This window comes from Panthera tigris, chromosome E1, assembly GCF_018350195.1.
Source record: "Panthera tigris isolate Pti1 chromosome E1, P.tigris_Pti1_mat1.1, whole genome shotgun sequence".
Lineage (NCBI taxonomy): Eukaryota > Metazoa > Chordata > Mammalia > Carnivora > Felidae > Panthera > Panthera tigris.
In genome coordinates, this window is record NC_056673.1 from 44,718,918 (window position 1) to 44,741,247 (window position 22,330).

General features: G+C 38.6%; 1 protein-coding gene across 1 annotated transcript in view; it reads left to right on the top strand.

The window, feature by feature from the left end:
* Positions 1–22,330, top strand: part of LOC102964544 — a 91,186-nt gene that overhangs the window by 63,694 nt on the left and 5,162 nt on the right. Inside the window, exons 21-27 of the mRNA XM_042965463.1 lie at positions 3,149–3,253; positions 4,023–4,076; positions 5,920–6,024; positions 8,823–8,876; positions 16,838–16,942; positions 17,604–17,657; positions 19,802–19,906. Coding sequence (XP_042821397.1) covers positions 3,149–3,253; positions 4,023–4,076; positions 5,920–6,024; positions 8,823–8,876; positions 16,838–16,942; positions 17,604–17,657; positions 19,802–19,906 — 582 coding nt within the window. The remainder of the gene's footprint in view (positions 1–3,148; positions 3,254–4,022; positions 4,077–5,919; positions 6,025–8,822; positions 8,877–16,837; positions 16,943–17,603; positions 17,658–19,801; positions 19,907–22,330) is intronic.

Here is a 22,330-nt window from a genome sequence, read left to right on the forward strand (position 1 = left end):
AACCATGAGATCATGACCTGAGTTGAGGTTGGATGCTTAACCGATTGAGCCACCCAGGCACCCCCCAAAGTATGAGATTCTTTTTTTTTTTTAACATTTATTTATTATTGAGAGACAGAGAGAGACAGAGCATGAGCATGGGAGGGGCAGACAGGAGGAGATACAGAATCCGAAGCAGGCTCCAGGCTCTGAGCTGTCAGCACAGAACCCGACACGGGTCTCGAACTCACACACCGCGAGATCATGACCTGAACCGACGTCGGACACTTAACCGACTGAGCCACCCAGGTGCTCCCCAAAGTATGAGATTCTTAAAGCTGATGTGCCAAAAGAATGAAAGCCTAAAGACAATGGTGGTGTTGTGAAGAGAGTGGTTAGGTGGTCTAGTGTGGCTAAAAGAGGAAGTGAAGTTATCATGGAAAGCATGAACTTGGAGGAAAGCAAGAGAGAAGGGAATGAAAGTCTCTATCAAAACTGTAACAGGTGGTAGGAGGAAGGAAGTAAAAGAAGTGCAAGAATATAGGTTCTGACCAAAAGTAGGTATGCTACAATTGAAGATTTTAGAGGCAAAGCATTTCCAGGTGATGGCAAAGCTCAGGATGTGTCCTTGATAGTTAAGTAGTTAGGATTTAGGGGACCATCATTGAGGCTAAGGAGCTCAAGAAATTGAGAGGCCAGGTTGTGGAATGAACTGTCTATATAAAGACTAGAATTGCCTATTATGATGCCAGGAATTTGGGTGCAGAGGAAGACTGTGAGTAATGGGACAAGCTCCTTAAATGACCAAGAAGTCAGTAAGTGACAATAAAAAGAAAGCCAAGTACCATAATTCTCACAAAAGGAGAGGTTTGAGTATGGCCAGAAAGCAGCAAATAGGATCTCGGAGAATGTAAGCCCTATGGCAAATGAGTTATGGGGGAAAAAAAAGAGCAGCTTTCTCTCAGAAGGAAGGGAGGGAGGGAGAGAGGGTGGAAGGAAGGAAGGAAGGAAGGAAGGAAGGAAGGAAGGAAGGAAGGAAGGAAGGAAATGAAAGAAGGGAGGGGAGATGGAAGGAAGGAAAGAAGGAGGGAGGGGGTGGGGAAGGGAAGGAAAAGGAAAAGCAAAAGCAAAAGGAAAATCTATCCAGAACAAAGTTCAGTTAGGGAAGAAGGTAAGAGTCTATAAAGAGACTAAAGATTTAGAGAAATTCATATTTAATGAAATATGAGCCCAAGAGGGTACTGTGGGAAGGGTGAAAAGAAAGCTAGCAATGGAAAGAAAAATCAGAGTGGTAAAACACAGAATAGATTTGAGAGGATAGAAAACTTTTTGTGGGCTTACATTTTGAAGAATGGGAATGATACAGATGACAGGGGTAGTTAGACTGATAACCTAGCAGAAGGCCCATGTCTGTCAAAATGTGATCAAGTTAGGGGCTCCTGGATGGCTCAGTTGATTAAGCATCCGGCTTCAGCTCAGGTCATGATCTTGGAGGGGGTTTAGTGCATTCAAGCCCTGTGCATCAGTCTCTGTGCTGACAGCTCAGAGCCTGGAGCCTGCTTCAGATTCTGTGTCTCCTTCTCTCTCTGCCCCTCCCCTGCTCACGCTCTGTCTCTCTATCTCTCTCTCAAAAATAAATAAACATTAAAAAAAACTTTTTTTAATAAAAAAAAACACGTGATCGAGTTAGCAGACTAGGAAATTGCTCTGTTGTATCTGAAGAATCATTCCTTGGTTGCTTATGGGGGCGGGGGGGGGGTGCATTTTAGAAGCTCCATGGTGCAAGGCTTTCCAGAAGAGTCTGAAGCAGCTAGGGGAGAGTAACCCTTGTACACATTTCCTCCCAGGCACTTGTGCAGAAGACTGGCTCCCTCCCCAGGTATTATCCTCCCAATGGAAGTACTGCAGTATGGTTCCAGAGGACTAAAAGCAAGTTTTCTTTTCCTGAAATTGGAAATGATTAGGAGGTGCAAATTGCCCACTTAAACAGCATCTTTTTTCCCCAGCTTTGTTGAGATATAATAGATATATATAAACTAAACTGTGTACGTTTAATGTATGCAATGTGATGATTTGATACACGTATTTCAGAATATTTGCCATAATATGGTTAGCTAACGCATTTGTCACCTCACATAATTACCATTTTGTTGTTTTTGTTGCTAAACTGCATCTTCAAGCTAGAGGCAAGAGCCATCATGAAGGAAAGTTTCATACAGCCATCCTACGAGCAGATTGGGAAGCAGCTACTGGGGGGCAGGGATAAGTGGTGATTTCCACCCTCCTAAAAGTCCATTACCAAACAAACTTGTTAGCTTTGTGTCTTACCGATTCTGTGAGAGTCTGATGTTCCCCTGTCTGGCTCATTGTAGCACTTTACATTGAAGCCCTAAGAATAAAAATAACTATGTGCCAGTTTTCCTGGAAGCCTAAAAACAGGAGAGCTTGGAAGACTGCATCTAATTTCCTAGCCACCAAAAAAACTTTATGGGTGGTAGAGGCTGCCAAGAAGAGAGGGAGGCAAGCCCACCAAATCCCTGAGGCATGACAGAGAGCCACTTTGGGTTAAGAAAGAAGCCCCTGGAGAAAAGCCCTGTATGATTCCATGATAGGTAATTAAGAAGACTTTGCAACACCAGGATTTTAACATTTACACAAAATTATATTTCAACGGCATTGTTTGCCTTACTGATAAATTCTCTCACTCTACCTGTATATCCATGAATGTTTGCATCTACAGACTGCTGGCCTAAATTTGATTGCCATTGTTTTAGCCAAAAAGCTCTAAGATGATGTCTTAGCTGGCATTCTTGTCAGGATTACTTCATTGTTTAATCAACAAACAGGATTTTTAAAAAAAAAAATTTTTTTTTACATTTATTTATTTTTGAGAGACAGAGCACAAGTGGGGAGGAGCAGAGAGAGAAGGAGACAGAATCTGAAGCAGGCTCCAGGCGCTGAGCTGTCAGCACAGAGCCTGACGTGGGGCTCAAACTCCCAAACCGTGAGATCATGACCTGAGCTGAAGTCGGACACTCAACCAGCTGAGCCACCCAGGCGCCCCAGGTTTTTTTTTTCTTTTTCTTTCTTTCTTTTTTTTTTTTTTTTTTAGAACATGAGATCACCATTCTTCAAATTTTCAACTTTTACCACCTTTTAATTTTCAAAGGTGAGAAGGTCGATACTAGTAACCTGGAAATTTTACTGGAAAATATGGGGATAACACTCACAGAAGATGAAGTCCTGAAACTACAGAACAAGCTTCCAGTTGATGGTGAGCATTAAAAATACCACAGTGGGGAAAAATCTCAGTGTCCTTCAGAGAAGTTGAATATGTGGACTTTTTTAAAAAATTTTTTTTAACGTTTATTTATTTTTGAGACAGAGAGAGACAGAGCATGAACGGGGGAGGATCAGAGAGAGAGAGGGAGACACAGAATCTGAAACAGGCTCCAGGCTGTCAGCACAGAGACCAACGCGGGGCTCGAACTCACGAACCGTGAGATCATGACCTGTGTCAAAGTCGGATGCTTTAACCGACTGAGCCACCCAGGCGCCCTGAATATGTGGACTTTTTTTTAACTAATACTGCCTAGTTAAGGAATGTTTCATCCCCCTACCCCCATCACCAAAATGATTTCGCCAAATTGAGAGCTGTTTCCACTCCTAAGTTTTATCCTTGGAAGTGAAATATACATTTCTAGGGGCCCCTGGGTGGCTCAGTCAGTTGGGTGTCCAACTCTTGATTTCGGCTCAGGTCATGATCTCACAGTTCATGGGTTCAAGCCCTGCATCGGGCTGTGTCCTGACAGCTCAGAGCCTGGAGCCTTCTTCAGATTCTGGGTCTCCTTCTTTCTCTGCCCCTCCCCCACTCACGCTCTGTCTCTCTCTTCTCTCAAAAATAAATGCACGTTAAAAAAATGTTTTTAATCATTTAAATTTCTAGAATAAAATATTAGAAGTCTCCATTTCTGAACCTATGCATGTTTCATTATATATTTAAATATCAACGCTCCTGCCTGAAACTTATTTTTTCCCCACAGCCAAAGGAAGGGTGTACATGAACAGATTGATGAAAGAGTTACAGTCTCTCAAAGGTGAGTAAGAAGCATATTGAAAAGGCAGGTAAAACTGGTCATCAGGTTTTGCTCTTATTTTCTTTTTTTTTTAATTTTTAATTTTATTCGTTATTTTTTAAAATTTACATCCAAATTAGTTAGCATATAGTGCAACAATGATTTCAGGAGTAGATTCCTTAGTGCCCCTTACCCATTTAGCCCATCCCCCCTCCCACAACCCCTCCAGTAACCCTCAGTTTGTTCTCCATATTTATGAGTCTCTTATGTTTTTCCCCCCTCCCTGTTTTTATATTATTTTTGTTTCCCTTTCCTTATGTTGATCTGTTTTGTCTCTTAAAGTCCTCATATGAGTGAAGTCATATGATTTTTGTCTTTCTCTGAATGACTACTTTCACTTAGCATAATACCCTCCAGTTCCATCCACATAGTTGAAAATGGCAAGATTTCATTCCTTTTGATTGCTGAGTAATACTCCATTGTATATATGTACCACATCTTCTTTATCCATTCATCCATCGATGGACATTTGGGCTCTCTCCATACTTTGGCTATTGTTGATAGTGCTGCTATAAACATTGGGGTGCATGTGTTCCTTAAAAATAGCATACCTGTATCCCTTGGGTAAATACCTAGTAGTGCAATTGCTGGGTGGTAGGGTAGTTCTATTTTCAGTTTTTTGAGGAACCTCCATACTGTTTTCCAGAGTGGCTGCACCAGCTTGCATTCCCACCAACAATGCAAAAGAGATCCTCTTTCTCCACATCGTCTCCAACAACTGTTGTTGCCTGAGTTGTTAATGTTAGCCATTCTGACAGGTGTAAAGGTGGTATCTCATGGTGGTTTTGATTTGTATTTCCCTGATGATGAGTGAAGTTGAGCATTTTTTCATGTGTTGGTTGGCCATTTGGATGTCTTCTTTGGAGAAATGTCTATTCGTGTCTTTTGCCCACTTATTCACTGGTTTATTTGGTTTTTGGGTGTTGAGTTTGATAAGTTCTTTATAGATTTTAGATACTAACCCTCTATCTGATATGTCGTTTGCAAATATCTTCTCCCATTCTGTCGGTTGCCTTTTGGTTTTGCTGATCGTTTCCTTCACTGTGCAGAAGCCTTTTATTTTGATGAGGTCCCAGGGGTGCATTTTTGGCTTTGCTCTTATTTTCAAAAACTCTTCCTATTTTTCAATTTTCAGATTATTATCCCAGCTGTCCCAATGGTTTGTTAAGTCAGTGTTTATTCTTCATATGCTTTAGGTACATTACAGTAACCCAAAGGCAGCGGTTCCCAAATAAAGTTGTATATTAAAATTACCAGGGGGAGGGTGGAATATGTAGCATTCAAGTCACTAGGCCCCTTTCTAGTTATATTGATCTTGAATTTCCGGGGATAGATTCTAGAAGCATATATTCTTAAAAAGTGTCTCAGAGAATTATGAGAGAGTAAATCCATGGATTGGCTGCCTGTCTGGCTCAATGGATGGCTAGCTGAATGGACAGATGGGTGGGTGGGTGGGTGGATGGATGGATGGATTTGTAGTTGTCCATTAATTTAGCAAGTTTCACATTCTTCTGTTCAAACACATGTATAAAGGTTGATTTTAGTCTGTGCTATGACTTACCAAATACCCTTAATTGTTCACTTTCTTCTCTTTAATGTTTTCCTAAAAGTAATAACAGAATTCCATAGATCAGGGTTTAGGAATTCCTCACTTAGATAACAACAAACCACATTTAGTTGGATAGTTTAATTGTTCTTTGCTCTTCATTTTCTATGTAGTATTGATGCCTAGGCATGATCTATAATAACCCACCCTTTACATCATTACAAATATTTTTCATATCCCATCCCTTTCTTTCCTAAGGGGTGAAGGTGTCTCTAAATAAGGTGGACACTTTCCTGAAAAACATGGGAATTGATCTCAAGAAGAAAAAAATCCAGGAACTGAAGGACCTCCTACCAACTGATGGTGAGAATTTTAGGTGTCAATATACTCTTTAGCCAAACTTTGGACTTGAGGGTAGTATCAGGCCTGGACTACCTACCTGAAGATATGATGTATCTGAGAATTAAAAGAAAGAGTGAGGCCTTTCACATAGCTACTAAACTAAGCTCAATGGCTCTCACTTGGGAAGTATCACCAAGAATGGTGCCCAGTATACATGGCAAGTGTCACTCTTCACAGGGAACGCCAGGGTTCAATGGAGAATACTCAAGATTTTAATCTCTGAGTCCCTACCACTAACCAGCATTAAACAGCAATGAGCAACATGGTCCTGAAATGTGTAAGGCACTATCATCAGCACTTTATATATATCGTCTTATTTTATCTTGCAAACAACTTTATAATGCAGGTTCTAATTTTACTCCCATTTTACATATAGGGAAACTAAGGCACAGAGAACTCAAGTAGCTTGTGTAAAGTCATAGAGCTAGTAAATGGTGGGCTGGCAGTCTGGCTCCAGAAACTATTAACCACTCTGCTATACTGCCATGAACTACTAGAACTAAGAAATTTAAGAGGATACATAGTAGTGGTCAACAGAATTAATTAAACTTGGCATATATCAGACTGTTCTCATGCTGGTAGAACTGAGAAACATTCATGAGGAAATTTTGATACCTGCCCCTTTGAGGAGGGAGTGAAGATACAAGATCCAAGTCAATGAATGTGGGCTTTTCTAAACCAGTAGTACCTTTCACTCTTTTATTCCATAAACTTTAACCGAATGCCTATAATATGTCAGACACTGTTCTAGAGCCTCGGAAACTTTGCCTTAGTAAGAGGTAAGCGGTTTTCCCAAAAATGGCTTTTTCTTTGGTTTTTAATCCCTTTCATAGCTCTCTTAACCTGCCAGTTCAATAAATACAGATATTTGTCTTTGCCTTGTTTTTCTACTGTCCTGAAACATGAGAAAAGATACCAGCACAGTGATTTAAAATGAGGCTAATTCTAATCTAATTCTTGTGGACTACCTTGTACATCTGTGGAACCATCTGAAATAGGAGGGAAGACTGTTTCAGGGGCCCGATAGGCCTCAGTGAAGCTGATTAAGAGACACACAGGGGCGCCTGGGTGGCTCAGTCGGTTAAGCGTCCGACTTCAGCTCAGGTCACGATCTCGCGGTCCGTGAGTTCGAGCCCCACGTCGGGCTCTGGGCTGATGGCTCAGAGCCTTGAGCCTGCTTCCGATTCTGTGTCTCCCTCTCTCTCTGCCCCTCCCCCGTTCATGCTCTGTCTCTCTCTGTCTCAAAAATAAATAAACGTTAAAAAAAATTAAAAAAAAAAAAAAAAGAGACACACAAAGCAAAAGACCTTATAGGATCTGTCCTTTATAGGAACAGATTTTTCTCCAATAAAAGTTTTTCCTTATCCTGTGTAAAAGTCATAATATAATAGTATTCATCATCATCATCATCATAGATGCTCTAAAACTATAAAAGGATACCAATAAAAGATCATCATAACTGAAAAGACATAAAAAAAAACAAGCCAGGAAAAATTCCATATCTAAGAACTTGAAATATAAACTGGTTTTAAAGCTACTTCATTCTCTACAATATGTTTGCGGTCTACTGGAACTTAATTATTTAGGAAGCATTTAAATGGTGTTTAGTATCAATCTTTAGTATCAATTTAGTATCAATCTTTTGCAAACTCTTAAACTAATGCTAAGGTAATAGTAGGAATACAAAGTGATTCTTGGTATCTCACTCTTGGAGGAATTGACAATCTTAGAATTATTACTACACTTAAAACAAGAGTGTGAACATGTTTGAGGAGTGACGGATTGGCACCCTTGACCAAGTCATAAGTGGAAAATGAGTATGTCCACAGGCAGCTCTCAGGTTCCAAACTGAATCTTGCCAATGAGAGTAATTGCATCTTTTAACTACTATCTTAACATCCCAACCCAGTGCTTCTCAAACTTGCAATATTACAAACTACTAAAAATGTATCCATTGACCTCCAGTAGCTTTAGAATTGAGAAATAGCCTAAAGAAACTAAGCACGTAGTCTATGAATAAGTCTTTCAGTTGAGAATGGGTGCTGTACAAGAGTTTTGTCATCATACCTGGGAATGTAACTGAACATATCAACATGATGATTATCATGCTGGCAACCTGAGAGCAGCTAGACATGCGTACTGCACTCTATCCTTTACAGGGATCACTTGATGCTAAGGTGATCAGAAGCCCAAAGGGAAAGTCAGCACTGACAAAATGGAAACATCATTTTTAAATTTTTTTTTAACGTTTATTTATTTTTCAGATAGAGAGAGACACAGCATGAACGGGGGAGGGGCAGAGAGAGAGGGAAACACAGAATCGGAAGCAGGCTCCAGGCTCTGAGCCATCAGCCCAGAGCCCGAAGCGGGGCTCGAACCCGCGGACCGCGAGATCGTGACCTGAGCCGAAGTCGGACACTTAACCGACTGAGCCACCCAGGCGCCCCGAAACATCATTTTTAAACAAAATTTTTAAACTCAAAGAATTTCAGACCCGTGCTTGCAAAAGAGTAACCTAGTAAATAATAGATTGTCTTGAAGGAAAGGAGAGTGCGTTAAACTTTGCTCATGCATTGTGCTGTATGTAATTTGATAATGTAAAATGCAGGAGCTATATGAATTTAAGTTAATGACATAAAAAAATAATAAACTTCTAGGGAAAGTGTCTCAAAGTGGCTGAATTTGGGGTTTCTATTTCACAATTTAAAATTTTTATATCATTTTTCTAAAAATCTTTTTCATGCTTTTTTATCTTAAAGGTAATGGGAAGATTGATGTAAATGTACTGATGGATGAAGTTAAAAATATTACAGGTGAGTGAGATGTTACAATGAGGATTATATTATGTGATCTTAAAGTTTTATATGGAACTATTTTTCTTACTTAAAATTTAGGTAACATACAGTGCAATATTGGTTTCAGGAGTAGAATTCAGTGATTCATCACTTACACACAACACCCAATGCTCATCACAACAAGTGCCCTCCTTAATACCTATCGCCCATCAGCCCTCTCCCACCCACCTCCCTACACCAACCCTCAGTTTGTTCCCTTTCCTTAAGAATCTCTTGTGATTTGTTTCCCTCTCTTCTCTTCTCCCACTCCCTCCCATGTGCTCATCTGTTTTGTCTTTTAAATGCCACATATGAGTGAAATATCTACTATTTGTCTGTCTCTTGACAAATCTTGAAGATTGACTTATTTCGCTTCCCATTATACATTCTAGCCCTATCCGTGTCGTTGCAAATGGCAAGATTTCATTCTTTTTGATGGCTGAGTAATATTACATTACACACACACACACACACACACACACACACACACACACACACACACGAACTCACAGACACACACACACACCACATCTTTATCCATTTATCCATTCATCAGTTTATGGACATTTGAGCTGTCTCCATAGTTTGGCTATTGTTGTTAATGCTGTTATACACATCGGGGTGCAGGTACCCCTTCAAATCTGTATTTTTGTATCCTTTGGGTAAATATCTAATAGTTAAAATGCTGGGTTGTATGGTGGTTCTATTTTTAGTTTTTGAGGTGCCTCCATACTGTTCTCCAGAGTGGCTGCACCAGTTTGCATTCCCACCAACAGTGCAAGAGGGTTCTCCTGTCTCCGCATCCCCACCAGCACCAGTTGTTTCTTGGGTTGCTAATCTTAGCCATTCAGACATGTGTGAGGTGGTATCTCATCATGGTTTTGATTTGTATTTCCCTGATGATGAGTGATGTTGAGCATCTTTTCATGTGTCTGTTAGCCATCTGGATGTCTTCTTTGCAAACGTGTCTATTCATGTCTTCTGCCCATTTCTTAACTGGATAGTTTGTTTTTTGGGTGTTGAGTTTGATAAGTTCTTTATAGATTTTGGATACCAACTCTTTATAAGATATGTCATTTGCAAATATCTTCTCCCATTCTATAGGCTGCCGTTTAGTTTTTTTGTTTCCTTTGCTGTACAGAAGCTTTTTATCTTGATGAAGTCCCAGTAGTTCAGGTTTGCTTTTGTTTCCCTATACGGAACTATATTTTTAACACAATAGTGTTTCCTCCCTCCACTTATTCATTTAACAACTATTTACTCAGCATTTAAATGTGGGCATTGTTCTAGACACTTAGGATATAAGAGCAAACAGAACAAAGATTATTGCTCCTCTGGAGCTTACACACTAGCAGGGGAAACAAGCAATAAACAATAAACATAATAAATAAGTCATTATGTAGTATGTTAGAAAGTGATACATGCTATAGAAAAAATGAAAAGTATACTAAAGGACATTGGAAGGGGAAGGTGTATTTGGGGAAAGGGGCACTTATGGCTTTAAACAGAAAATCAGGCCTCCGAGAAGGTGATATTTGAGCAAATATTTGAAGGAGGTAAGGGTTTTGTCCATGTGGGGACTTGTAGGAAAAGAATTATAGGCAAAGGGAATAGGGACTAAGACCTAAAGGCAGGAGCATACCTGGACTATTCAAAGAAAGCAAGAAGTCCAATGTATCTGAAGCTGAACAAGGAAGGAAAATAGTAATAGGAGATGAGGAGAAAGAGGTGATGGGTGCGAGATTAGTCGGGACCATGAAAGCCCTTCCAGGACTTGGGCTTTATTTTTTTGTTTTGTTTGTTTGTTTGTTTGTTTGTGTGTTTGTTTGTTTGTTTGTTTTAGAGAAATGGAAAGCCATTGCAGGTTTTAGAGTAGAGGCATGATATGATCTGACCTATGTTTTCATCAGATCTTCCTGGATTCTATGGCGAGAACAGACTCGGGGAGGTAGAGAATAGGGAATTAAAACCCTAAAAGGGCTTTTGAAGTAATTGATGTTAGAAATGATGGTGATTCATACCAGGGTAGAAAGCAATGAAGATGATTAAAAAGTAGCTGGATTCTGGATATATTTTATTTTATTTTTTTAAATTTTTTTTTCAACGTTTTTTATTTACTTTTGGGACAGAGAGAGACAGAGCATGAACGGGGGAGGGGCAGAGAGAGAGGGAGACACAGAATCAGAAACAGGCTCCAGGCTCCGAGCCATCAGCCCAGAGCCTGACGTGGGGCTCGAACTCACGGACCAGACCGCGAGATCGTGACCTGGCTGAAGTCGGACGCTTAACCGACTGCGCCACCCAGGCGCCCCCTGGATATATTTTAAAAGGAGCTACTGTGTTGATGGATTTTAACCAGACTGATTGTGGTGATCATCTCATAACTTATACCAACATCAAACCATTATGTTGTATACCTGAAACTAAAGTAATGTTATATGTCAATTTTATTTCAATTAAAAAAAAATAATAAAAGAAGTCAACAGGGTTTCCTGACAGCAACTAGATAAAGGAAGAAGTCAGGAATGATTCTAAGATTTTTGTCTTGAACAACTGAAAGGATAGACTTTACATCATCAGAGTCTGGAGAAAGTTGCCTGAAATACAGGTTTAGATGGAAGAAACTTAGGAGTTCAGTTTGGGATATTTTAAGATATCTAATAGACTCCCAAATAGAGATAACAGGTACAAAGCTACCAGTAAGTCACAAATTCAAGAAAGATATCTTGGCTAAAAATATAAAATTGAAAGCCATAGGCATATAGATGATATTTAAAGCCATTAGATTAAATGAATTCACCCAATGAGTGAGTGAGTATAGATAGAGAATGAAAGAGAACTAAGGTGTGATCTTGGCAGACTTCAGCATTAAGGAATGTTAAAGTAGGGGCATCTGGGTGGCTCAGTTGGTTAAGTGTTCAACTCTTGGTTTCAGCTCAGGTCATGATCTCATGGTTTGTGAGTTCAAGCCCCACATCAGGCTCCATGCTGGCAGTACGAAGCCTGCTTTGGATTCTCTCTCTCCCTCTCTCTCTGCCCCTCCCCTGCTCACATTCTCTCTCTCTCTCTCTCTCTCTCTCTCTCTCTCTCTCTCTCTCTCTCAAAATATAAATACATTAATTTTTTTAAGTAGTGTTAAAGCAAAAAAGACCAAGAAGAAGTGACCAGTGAAGTAGGTAGAAAACCAAGAGAATATGGTGTCCTAAAAGCCAAATAAGTAGATTAGGTTGGGTGCCCCCAGACACAAACCCTGAGACAAATATCATACAGGCAGATGGTTTACTTGGGAGGTGAGTCCAAGAAACACAGATAGGGGAGTAGAGAAGTGAATGAAGGCAGCAAATAAAGTATGTGTTTATCAGGCAAGTTACCAAGAAGATAACTGGAACTTAATCCCATTGGGGAATATCTGGGAAATGGTATAGAACACAGCCTCAGGGGGAGTGGGAGAGCTAGGTTTTTATATCAACTCCTATCAGTCATTGGTTGGTAACTGCTCAAGGAGAGGGAGGCAATATTATTCCACTTGTATTTCCAGCCAGTTGAGCATAGGCAGAGTGAACTCTGCAACCAAAGAAATCCCTCAGATAAAGAGATGCCAACAACCGAAACTTGGGCTAGCATACATTAAAATGGTAAGGGTTGAAGAGACGTGACCAGTGCATCTACAGCAGCTTGTAGAAGTATCAGCCAGGAGGGCAGATCAACAGTGAAATAGGTCAGTAGTTCAAGTAAGATAAGACCTGAGAATTGACCATTGCGTATAGCCGCAATAGTGATCTCAAATCATCAACTACCATTAATGATACAAAGAAGAAAATTATCAGGTAGTGAGGGTGGAAAGAAGGCCGACTGAAGTGAGTTTAAGAGAAAATGGGAAGATAGCATTTAGAAGCATTGTGAATATCTGAGAAATATTGCTGCCAGGGGAAGCAAAGAGGTGGAACAACGAGGCAAGTAAATTGGTGAAAAGTGACATCAAGAGAAGGCCTTGTTGTTGTTTTTTTTTAATTAAAGACATAAAAGAAGATATGATCAAATGGAAGAAGAGGAAGTGGGAGTTTGAAAAGAAGAGATATGAAGTAGTCATCTAGAAAAGGAGGAAAGTTAATACACTAGCAAAGTGTAGTGTGGTTGCCCAACCGAATTAAGGACTCACCTGAGGTTCACGATCATCCATGTAAAGTGAGAACAGTCAGCACAGTTGACTCCAGCTCTAGTTCAGCTACCTGCCTGCAGGCACAGAGTAAGCACAAACTTGTATTTAAACAGGAATGAGCTTTTGCCAAGTGAGTATATTGCAAGCAAGGGCAGAGCAATTTAAATCTGATCTTTTGCAAAACTTAAATACACTTACTTTCTTTGTTCACCATTGCTTTTTACTTCTGCTCTTTTTTGGGTTCAGTTTCATTCTTCCTGAAGTACATACTTCTTAGTAATTTCAACAAGGGTTACTCTCTGAAAATGTCTTTGTTTTACACTCAGCCTTGACTCATGCTTTGACTATGTCTAGAGTTACAGATTATCATTCTACCTTAGAACTCTGAAGTCTGACGTGCGTGTCTCTGACGAGTGTAATGAAACTGGTTCCACAAGGTTGAAAAATTGAAAACTGTATTCATTTATTATCACAGGAAGGAACTTCATTGGACAGTCTTTCAGTCTCTCTGTTTCTCTACCACTCCCCCCATCCACTCATTGGCAGAGTTTAATATGGAACCAGCTAGCAAAACAGAAACATGGTCTACAAAGTCCCAGCCTCAGCATCACAAAGCAGAGATTAGAAGGGTAGAGTTGGGACTGAGATAATAACTAAACAGCTGAAATAGTCTACCCCTCTGGCTACTCAGCTATGGACTCTTCTACATATGTTTGAACTTAACTTCCATATGACAACAAAACAACTCTTTGTTTCCAACAAATAAGATGCAACTGTCCTTCCTACAAATGAAGGTGTTCTCATTCTCTTACCAGAATTAGGAGAAGCAAAGTTCCAGGAGTCTATCTCTGGGAGACAGTCATACTATCTCTGGGCTATGTTAATTCTCAAATTTCATTACAGTCCCATCTGAATATTCTGTAACCTAAAGACTATCTTGTAAAGTTAACCTATAACAAAAAGTCATATTTAAATTTAAAAGGGAAAAAAAGGAGAAAGAAGAAAATACATATGAATATTAGACAGAAAGATGATAGATTCATTTATCCACTGTTCTATGACCTCTTTTTTTGCTGTTAAAAATCAACTATAAGTTTTCATTGTTTATTTATAGTTAATCTCTTTTTCTCTTATCACTCTTTTTTTTTCAATATATGAAGTTTATTGTCAAATTGGTTTCCATACAACGCCCAGTGCTCATCCCAAAAGGTGCCCTCCTCAATACCCATCACCCACCCTCCCCTCCCTCCCACCCCCCATCAACCCTCAGTTTGTTCTCAGTTTTTAACAGTCTCTTATGCTTTGGCTCTCTCCCACTCTAACCTCTTTTTTTTTTTTCCTTCCCCTCCCCCATGGGTTTCTGTTAAGTCTCTCAGGATCCACATAAGAGTGAAAACATATGGTATCTGTCTTTCTCTGTATGGCTTATTTCACTTAGCATCACACTCTCCAGTTCCATCCACGTTGCTACAAAAGGCCATATTTCATTCTTTCTCATTGCCACGTAGTACTCCATTGTATGTATAAACCACAATTTCTTTATCCATTCACCAGTTGATGGACATTTAGGCTCTTTCCATAATTTGGCTATTGTTGAAAGTGCCGCTATAAACATTGGGGTACAAGTGCCCCTATGCATCAGTACTCCTGTATCCCTTGGATAAATTCCTAGCAGTGCTATTGCTGGGTCATAGGGTAGGTCTATTTTTAATTTTCTGAGGAACCTCCACACTGCTTTCCAGAGCGGCTGCACCAGTTTGCATTCCCACCAACAGTGCAAGAGGGTTCCCGTTTCTCCACATCCTCTCCAGCATCTATAGTCTCCTGATTTGTTCATTTTGGCCACTCCGACTGGCGTGAGGTGATATCTGAGTGTGGTTTTGATTTGTATTTCCCTGATAAGGAGCGACGTTGAACATCTTTTCATGTGCCTGTTGGCCATCCGGATGTCTTCTTTAGAGAAGTGTCTATTCATGTTTTCTGCCCATTTCTTCACTGGGTTATTTGTTTTTTGGGTGTGGAGTTTGGTGAGCTCTTTATAGATTTTGGATACTAGCCCTTTGTCCGATATGTCATTTGCAAATATCTTTTCCCATTCCGTTGGTTGCCTTTTAGTTTTGTTGGTTGTTTCCTTTGCTGTGCAGAAGCTTTTTATCTCCATAAGGTCCCAGTAATTCATTTTTGCTTTTAATTCCCTTGCCTTTGGGGATGTGTTGAGTAAGAGATTGCTACGGCTGAGGTCAGAGAGGTCTTTTCCTGCTTTCTCCTCTAGGGTTTTGATGGTTTCCTGTCTCACATTCAGGTCTTTTATCCATTTTGAATTTATTTTTGTGAATGGTGTGAGAAAGTGGTCTAGTTTCAACCTTCTGCATGTTGCTGTCCAGTTCTCCCAGCACCATTTGTTAAAGAGACTGTCTTTTTTCCATTGGATGTTCTTTCCTGCTTTGTCAAAGATTAGTTGGCCATACGTTTGTGGGTCTAGTTCTGGGGTTTCTATTCTATTCCATTGGTCTATGTGTCTGTTTTTATGCCAATACCATGCTGTCTTGAGGATTACAGCTTTGTAGTAGAGGCTAAAGTCTGGGATTGTGATGCCTCCTGCTTTGGTCTTCTTCTTCAAAATTACTTTGGCTATTCGGGGCCTTTTGTGGTTCCATATGAATTTTAGGATTGCTTGTTCTAGTTTCGAGAAGAATGCTGGTGCAATTTTGATTGGTATTGCATTGAATGTGTAGATAGCTTTGGGTAGTATTGACATTTTGACAATATTTATTCTTCCAATCCATGAGCAGGGAATGTCTTTCCATTTCTTTATATCTTCTTCATCTTATCACTCTTATCTCTATCTTTGAAATTCTCATTATCATGTGGCCAAGTGTGGACTTCTTTTCATTTTTCCTGCTTGGAACTTATGATTCCTAACACTGAACATTCATGCCTCTCATCAAGTTTTAGAAACTCTCAGCCCTTATGTTTCAAATATTGCTTCTTTTTTTTGCTCTTTTCTCATTTTTAGAAACTCCAATTACATGTATGTTGAACCTTCTCATTTGCTCTTCATTTCTTTCTTTTCTTCTTTTCCTTATTTTATGTTTTTGTCTTTTCTTAAACCTCTCTTCTAGCTCACTGTTTCTACAACTGTGTCTCATACTATTTATCCATTGGGGTTTTAATTTCAATAACTACATTTTTATTTCTAGGTATTGGTTTAGTTCCTTTTCAAATTAGCCTATTTTTCCCCCGATTTCTTGTTCTTATGGCTTTTTTGTTTTCTCTTGTCTTCAGTAGATTTTTAAATATGTGATTTCAAATCTATCTCCCTATTCTCATAGGCCCAGCTTACAGTGTAACAATGTAAATATAAATTTACTCAGATTTACTGAAAATTTTAATAGAGAACCAGCTTTTATTGTCATTTTTAAAACTAGTCCAATAATTCAGGTAAAAGAAGAGGAAAGGGAAGGGGGCAGGGAGGCCCAGAGGAGGGTAAGGAGAAAAGTGTAGAAGAAGAGGGAAAAAAAGAAAGAAAAGAATACAGATGTTATATTAGTGGTTGAATTATTAGTCATCAAACACATCTAAATTACTGAGAAGTTGTACAATCCCTGTTTCACCTATTATATATGATATTATCTTATCATTGAAGATACTCTCTTGGGTTAAGAGAAGATTTTCTTACCTCCTTGATTCTGAATAGCTAAACCAAGCTTGATTATGCCTAGTTCTTACCCACTGAACCTGGGAAGGATGTTTCCTTATGTATATGTATGTCTTTCTAAAGGAGAGAAGATTCCTACTGAGGACCTGAAAAATGTTCTGAAAAACATGGGAATAGAGATCACAAATAAGGAAAATAAAAAGTTTCTGAAAACCCTGCCAGTTTCTGGTAAGCATTGAAGTTCTACTTTACTGATATCTAAAAATTTATTCATTCAACAAACATTTATTGAAGATCTGTTGTGTTCATGGCACTATCCTAAATTCTGGACAAACAGGGACCATGTCTGCAGTGACCAGGTCTCCTCAAGTCCTCAAAACTGCACGGAAGCTTTGTTTTAAAGTTTTGTGTTAGAAATCCTACTGTTTGAAACATTTTATGTCAATTAAAACTATGTTTTTTTAAAAGACTCAATCCTAGCATTTTAAAAAATATTGTTCTTTCATTTAGATTTTGGTCTAGTAAACTGGGACCTCTACAGTCAGAGGTCCCATTACAGGACAAACAAGTTCTTTTGTCCCTTTGGGAAAAAAATCTAAGGTCTAAGCTGGAAGAAGATGAAAGGGCAGAAGGGCAGGAAAGATGAAGAAAGAAAAACTGGAACCAAATTGTGAGGAGATAACGAGAAAGAAAAAGCTGTGTGCATTTTAGCAAACTGGAGTACCACTAACAATAGCCTTGTATTCTGCCCAGAGATAGAGTATCAATACACTGAGTTTTGCATTTCATTGAGAATGGATTGTGATAAATTTCTAAATTTCCTCTTCCTGAAAGTAAACACTTTAATTTCCGTGAACCATCAAAAACTCAATTATGTTTTATCTTACAGCTGATAAAAAGGTGTTTGAGAAAGAATTACTAGAGGGTGTGAAGTCCTTCAAAGGTGAGTAAGGAAAAGGATAAGGACAATAAAATATCAGACTGTTGTAACTGTTTTTGCTGATAATATAAATAGTCAGGAAATTATGCATTTATTCAACAAATATCCAAGTGTCTCCTCTGTGTCGGGTATTTGAGCTGGAATATATAAAGTAACATATGGAAAAAAATGCAATTACCCATAACCCCAGGTGATATTCACCTTTTTTATTATAGTTATCACTATTCTTTTTTTCTGTGTATACAGGTGTACAGATAATTAAACTCTTACTGTATATTTTATGTATCCTACACTTAATCCTAAAATTATAGTGTAAGAATTCCATGTCATTAAAAAAATTTTCTTTAATGTTTATTTATTCTTTAGAGAGAGACAGAAAGAGACTGGGGAGGGGCAGAGTGAGAGGGAGACACAGAATCTGAAGCAGGCTCCAGGCTCTGAGCTGTCAGCACAGAGCCTGACCCAGGGCTCAAACTCACAAACTGTGAGATCATGATCTGAGCAGAAGTCGGACGCCCAACCTACTGAGCCACCCAGGCGCCCCTAAAATTTTTTTATGAACATCATTTTTAATGACTATACATCAAGTTGTATTTATGATTTACTTAGTCATTTTTTTCTTGTTGAACATTTATTTACATAGTCTCCAGTGGTTTGCTCTTATACATCTGTGATCTTTGTCCAACTTTAAGTCAGTTTCTTTGGATAGATTTTTCTAGTAAATCCAATAAATCTTAACATGGTTAAGGCTGTGATATATATGAGTGGATAAGACTACTGGTTACCATTATGCCCTTGCCACAACAGTTTATTGTCACATTTTTTGATCCTTGCCAATTTGATAAATGAGAAATGGAATCTAATCATTGCTTTGATTTTTTTTTATTATCAACGAAGTTGAAATTATTTTTATGTCATTATGTCTTTTGGTCTTTTAATTACTTGTTCCTGTCTTTTGCCCATTATCCTATCAGAATTCAAGCTTTTTCCTCCTAATTTGAATGGCCTCTTTATAAATTAAAGATATTAGCACAGTTGTCATAGCTACAGAAAATACTTTTTTGCTTTGTTATGTCATATGTTTTATAATAGTTTATTGAAATATAATTTGCATACCATGCAATTCACCCATTTAAAGTGTATAATTCAATGGTTTTTAGTATATTAACAGAGCTGCTCAAACATCACCAAAATCAATTTAGAACATTTTGATCACCCCCCAAAAATACTATACCCATTAGTCGTCACTCCTCGTTCTCCACAACCTTCCCAAACTTAAGCAACCAACAATCTACTCTCTGTCCATTATGTTGTATTTTTACACACAGACGTTTTTCATTTTATGAATTTGATTATATCAGTCATTCCTCCTGTGATTTCTTTTTTTTGTATTTCAAAAGTATTTACTATCTACACAGCATATAAAAAATTATATACACTTTATTCTTGTTTTCCTAAGATTTCACTTTCTTCATTTATTATTTGACTCATCTGAAACGTATACACTGACTATCTGTAAATCCTCATATTTTATGGTGATTTGATTAAAAAAACTATTGTTTCCAGTTATTCTGCCTCCTTAACTAGTTTTTCCTTATGTATAATTATATTAAGAAGGTAATTTGGGGCGCCTGGGTGGCTCAGTCGGTTAAGCGTCCGACTTCTGCTCAGGTCATGATCTCGCGGTCTGTGAGTTCGAGCCCCGCGTCGGGCTCTGTGCCGACAGCTCAGAGCCTGGAGCCTGCTTCGGATTCTGTGTCTCCCTCTCTCTCTGGCCCTCCCCCATTCATGCTCTGTCTCTCTCTGTCTCAAAAATAAACATTAAAAAAAATTTATAAAAAAAAAAAAAAGAAAGAAAGAAGAAGGTAATTTATTACTGTAGCAAGTTTCATATCCTTTGTCTAGAATAACATGATTTGATTGCTGTCCTTGCCTAATTTACCATTTGCCAAACTCCTCCTCCTTTACATTTCTTCTCCCTTGTATAAACTTCTCTCAGAAGTTTAGTTATGGGGTCATGTTTTGTCCCTGACTCCCACACAATTTGCTATAAAGAGCTTCTTTGTGCTTTCATTTCTAGATAGGGTTGATGGCCTGCATTTTTCATTGTGTGACATCCTTATCTACTTTTTCTTGTTTTTATTAAGGAGGAAGAGTCAATGTTGGTAACATAAAAAATGTTCTACAAAGTATTGGGTTCAGACATGAAGAAAAAGAAATCCAGGACCTGCAAACCCACCTACCAGTTATTGGTGAGTATTTAAGATATATTTATCCTGGGGCACCTGGCTGGCTTAGTTGGTAGTGCATGAAACTCTTGATCTCAGAGTCATGAGTTCAAGCCCCATGTGTGGTGTGGGGCCTACTTAAAAATAAATAAATAAAGGGAGAGAGGGAGGAAGGGATGAAGAAAGGGAGGGAGGAAGGACAGAAACCTTTTTCCAGTAGACAATGACTAGTCTACTCTGAAAGCAGTGAGGAAACACATGCTGGGGAGAGAAAAATCAGGGGCAGAGATGCAATTTAGATGTTGCTGCCAAGGTCCAGATGATAAGAGTATTAAGGAACTACATGGTGATAAAGGGGCAGGACTGATAAAGGGGCAGGCGATGTGGTAGGTGAAGGGGAGAGAGGTACTAGAAGTGTGAAGCAGAGGTTCATAGCTTATATGATTGCCACACACACACACACACACACACACACACACACAAAGGCAAGAGTGGGAGGAGAAACAGAAAAAGGAGCAGAATGAAGACAAAAATGTTTAGAACATAACTGAATTGGGCACCTGAGTGGCTCAGTCAGTTGAGTGTCCAACTTCAGCTCAGGTCATGATCTCATGGTTCATGGGTTCAAGCCCCACATTGTGCTGACAGCTCAGAGCCCAGAGCCTGCTTCAGGTTCTGTGTCTCCCTCTCTCTCTGCCCCTCCCCTGCTCACACTCTGTCTCTCTCTCTCAAAAATAAATAAACATTTAAAAAAATGTTTTCATACTGGCACAAAAACAGACACTCTGATCAATGAAACAGAATAGAGAACCCAGAAATGGACCCACAAACATATGGCCAACTAATCTTTGACAAAGCAGGAAAGAATATCCAATGAATAAAGACAGTCTCTTCAGCAAGTGGTGCTGGGAAAACTGGACAGCAACATGCAGAAAAATGAACCTGGACCACTTTCTTGCACCATACACAAAAATAAACTCAAAATGGATGAAAGACCTAAATGTAAGACAGAAAGCCATCAAAATCCTCTAGGGGAAAGCAGGCAAAAACCTCTTTGATCTTGGCCGTAGCAACTTCTTACTCAACATGTCTCCAGAGGCAAGGGAAACAAAAGCAAAAATGAACTATTGTGACCTCATCAAAATAAAAACTTCTGCACAATGAAGGAAACAATCGGCAAAACTAAAAGGCAACCGACAGAATGGAAGAAGATATTTGCAAATGACATATCAGATAAAGGGTTAGTATCCAAAATCTATAAAGAACTTATCAAACTCAACACCCAAAAAACAAATAATCCAGTAAAGAAATGGGCAAAAGACATGAATAGACACTTTTCCAAAGAAGACAAATGGCCAACGACACATGAAAAAATACTCAATATCACTCATCATCTGGGAAATACAAATCAAAACCATAATGAGATACCACCTCACACCTGTCAGAATGGCTAACATTAACAACTCAGGCAACAACAGATGTTGGCAAGAATGTGGAGAAAGAGGATCTCTTTTGCACTGCTGGTGGGAATGCAAACTGGTGCAGCCACTGTGGAAAACAGCATGGAGGTTCCTAAAAAATTAAAAATAGAACTACCCTATGACCCAGCAATTGAACTACTAGGTATTTATCCAGGGATACAGGTATGCTGTTTCGAAGGGGCACATGCACACCAACATTTATAACAGCACTGTCAACAATAGCCAAAGCATGGAAAGAGCCCAAATGTCCATCGATGGATGAATGGGTAAAGATGTGGTATATGTACATAATGGAGTTTTACTCGGCAATCAAAAATAATGAAATGTTGCCATTTGCAGCATGGAAGGAACTAGAGGGTATTATGCTAAGCGAAATTAGTCAGAGAAAGACAAAAATCATATGACTTCACTCATATGAGGAACTTAAGACACAAAACAGATGAACACAAGGAAAGGGAAGCAAAAATAATATAAAAACAGGGCGGGGGACAAACGTAAGAAACTCTTTAAAAATGGAGAACAAACAGAGGATTACTGGAAGGGTTGTGGGAGGGGAGATGGGCTAAATGGGTAAGGGGCATTAAGAAATCTATTCCTGAAATCATTGTTGCACTATATGATAACTAACTTGGATGTAAATTTAAAAAAATAAAACTAAATTAGAAATAAATAATTTTTTAATTAAAAAATTAAAAATGACACAAAAAATCAAACAAAGGAAGTTAGATCCTAGGTGTATTTTGATCTGGTTGTTGAAAGAAGCTTGATAGACTAAAGAAAAAAAGGGAAAGAAAAGAAAAAAAAAAAGAAAATATAATTTTTAAATGTATACGATAAAATAGAATAAAATGAAATGAAGTAAAATAGAATTTTAAAAATTTACAAAAAAAATTTTTTTTAAGTAAAAATTTTTTAATTAAAAACAGAAAATAAAAATAAATGTTTTCTCTTTCTGTATCCAAGAATA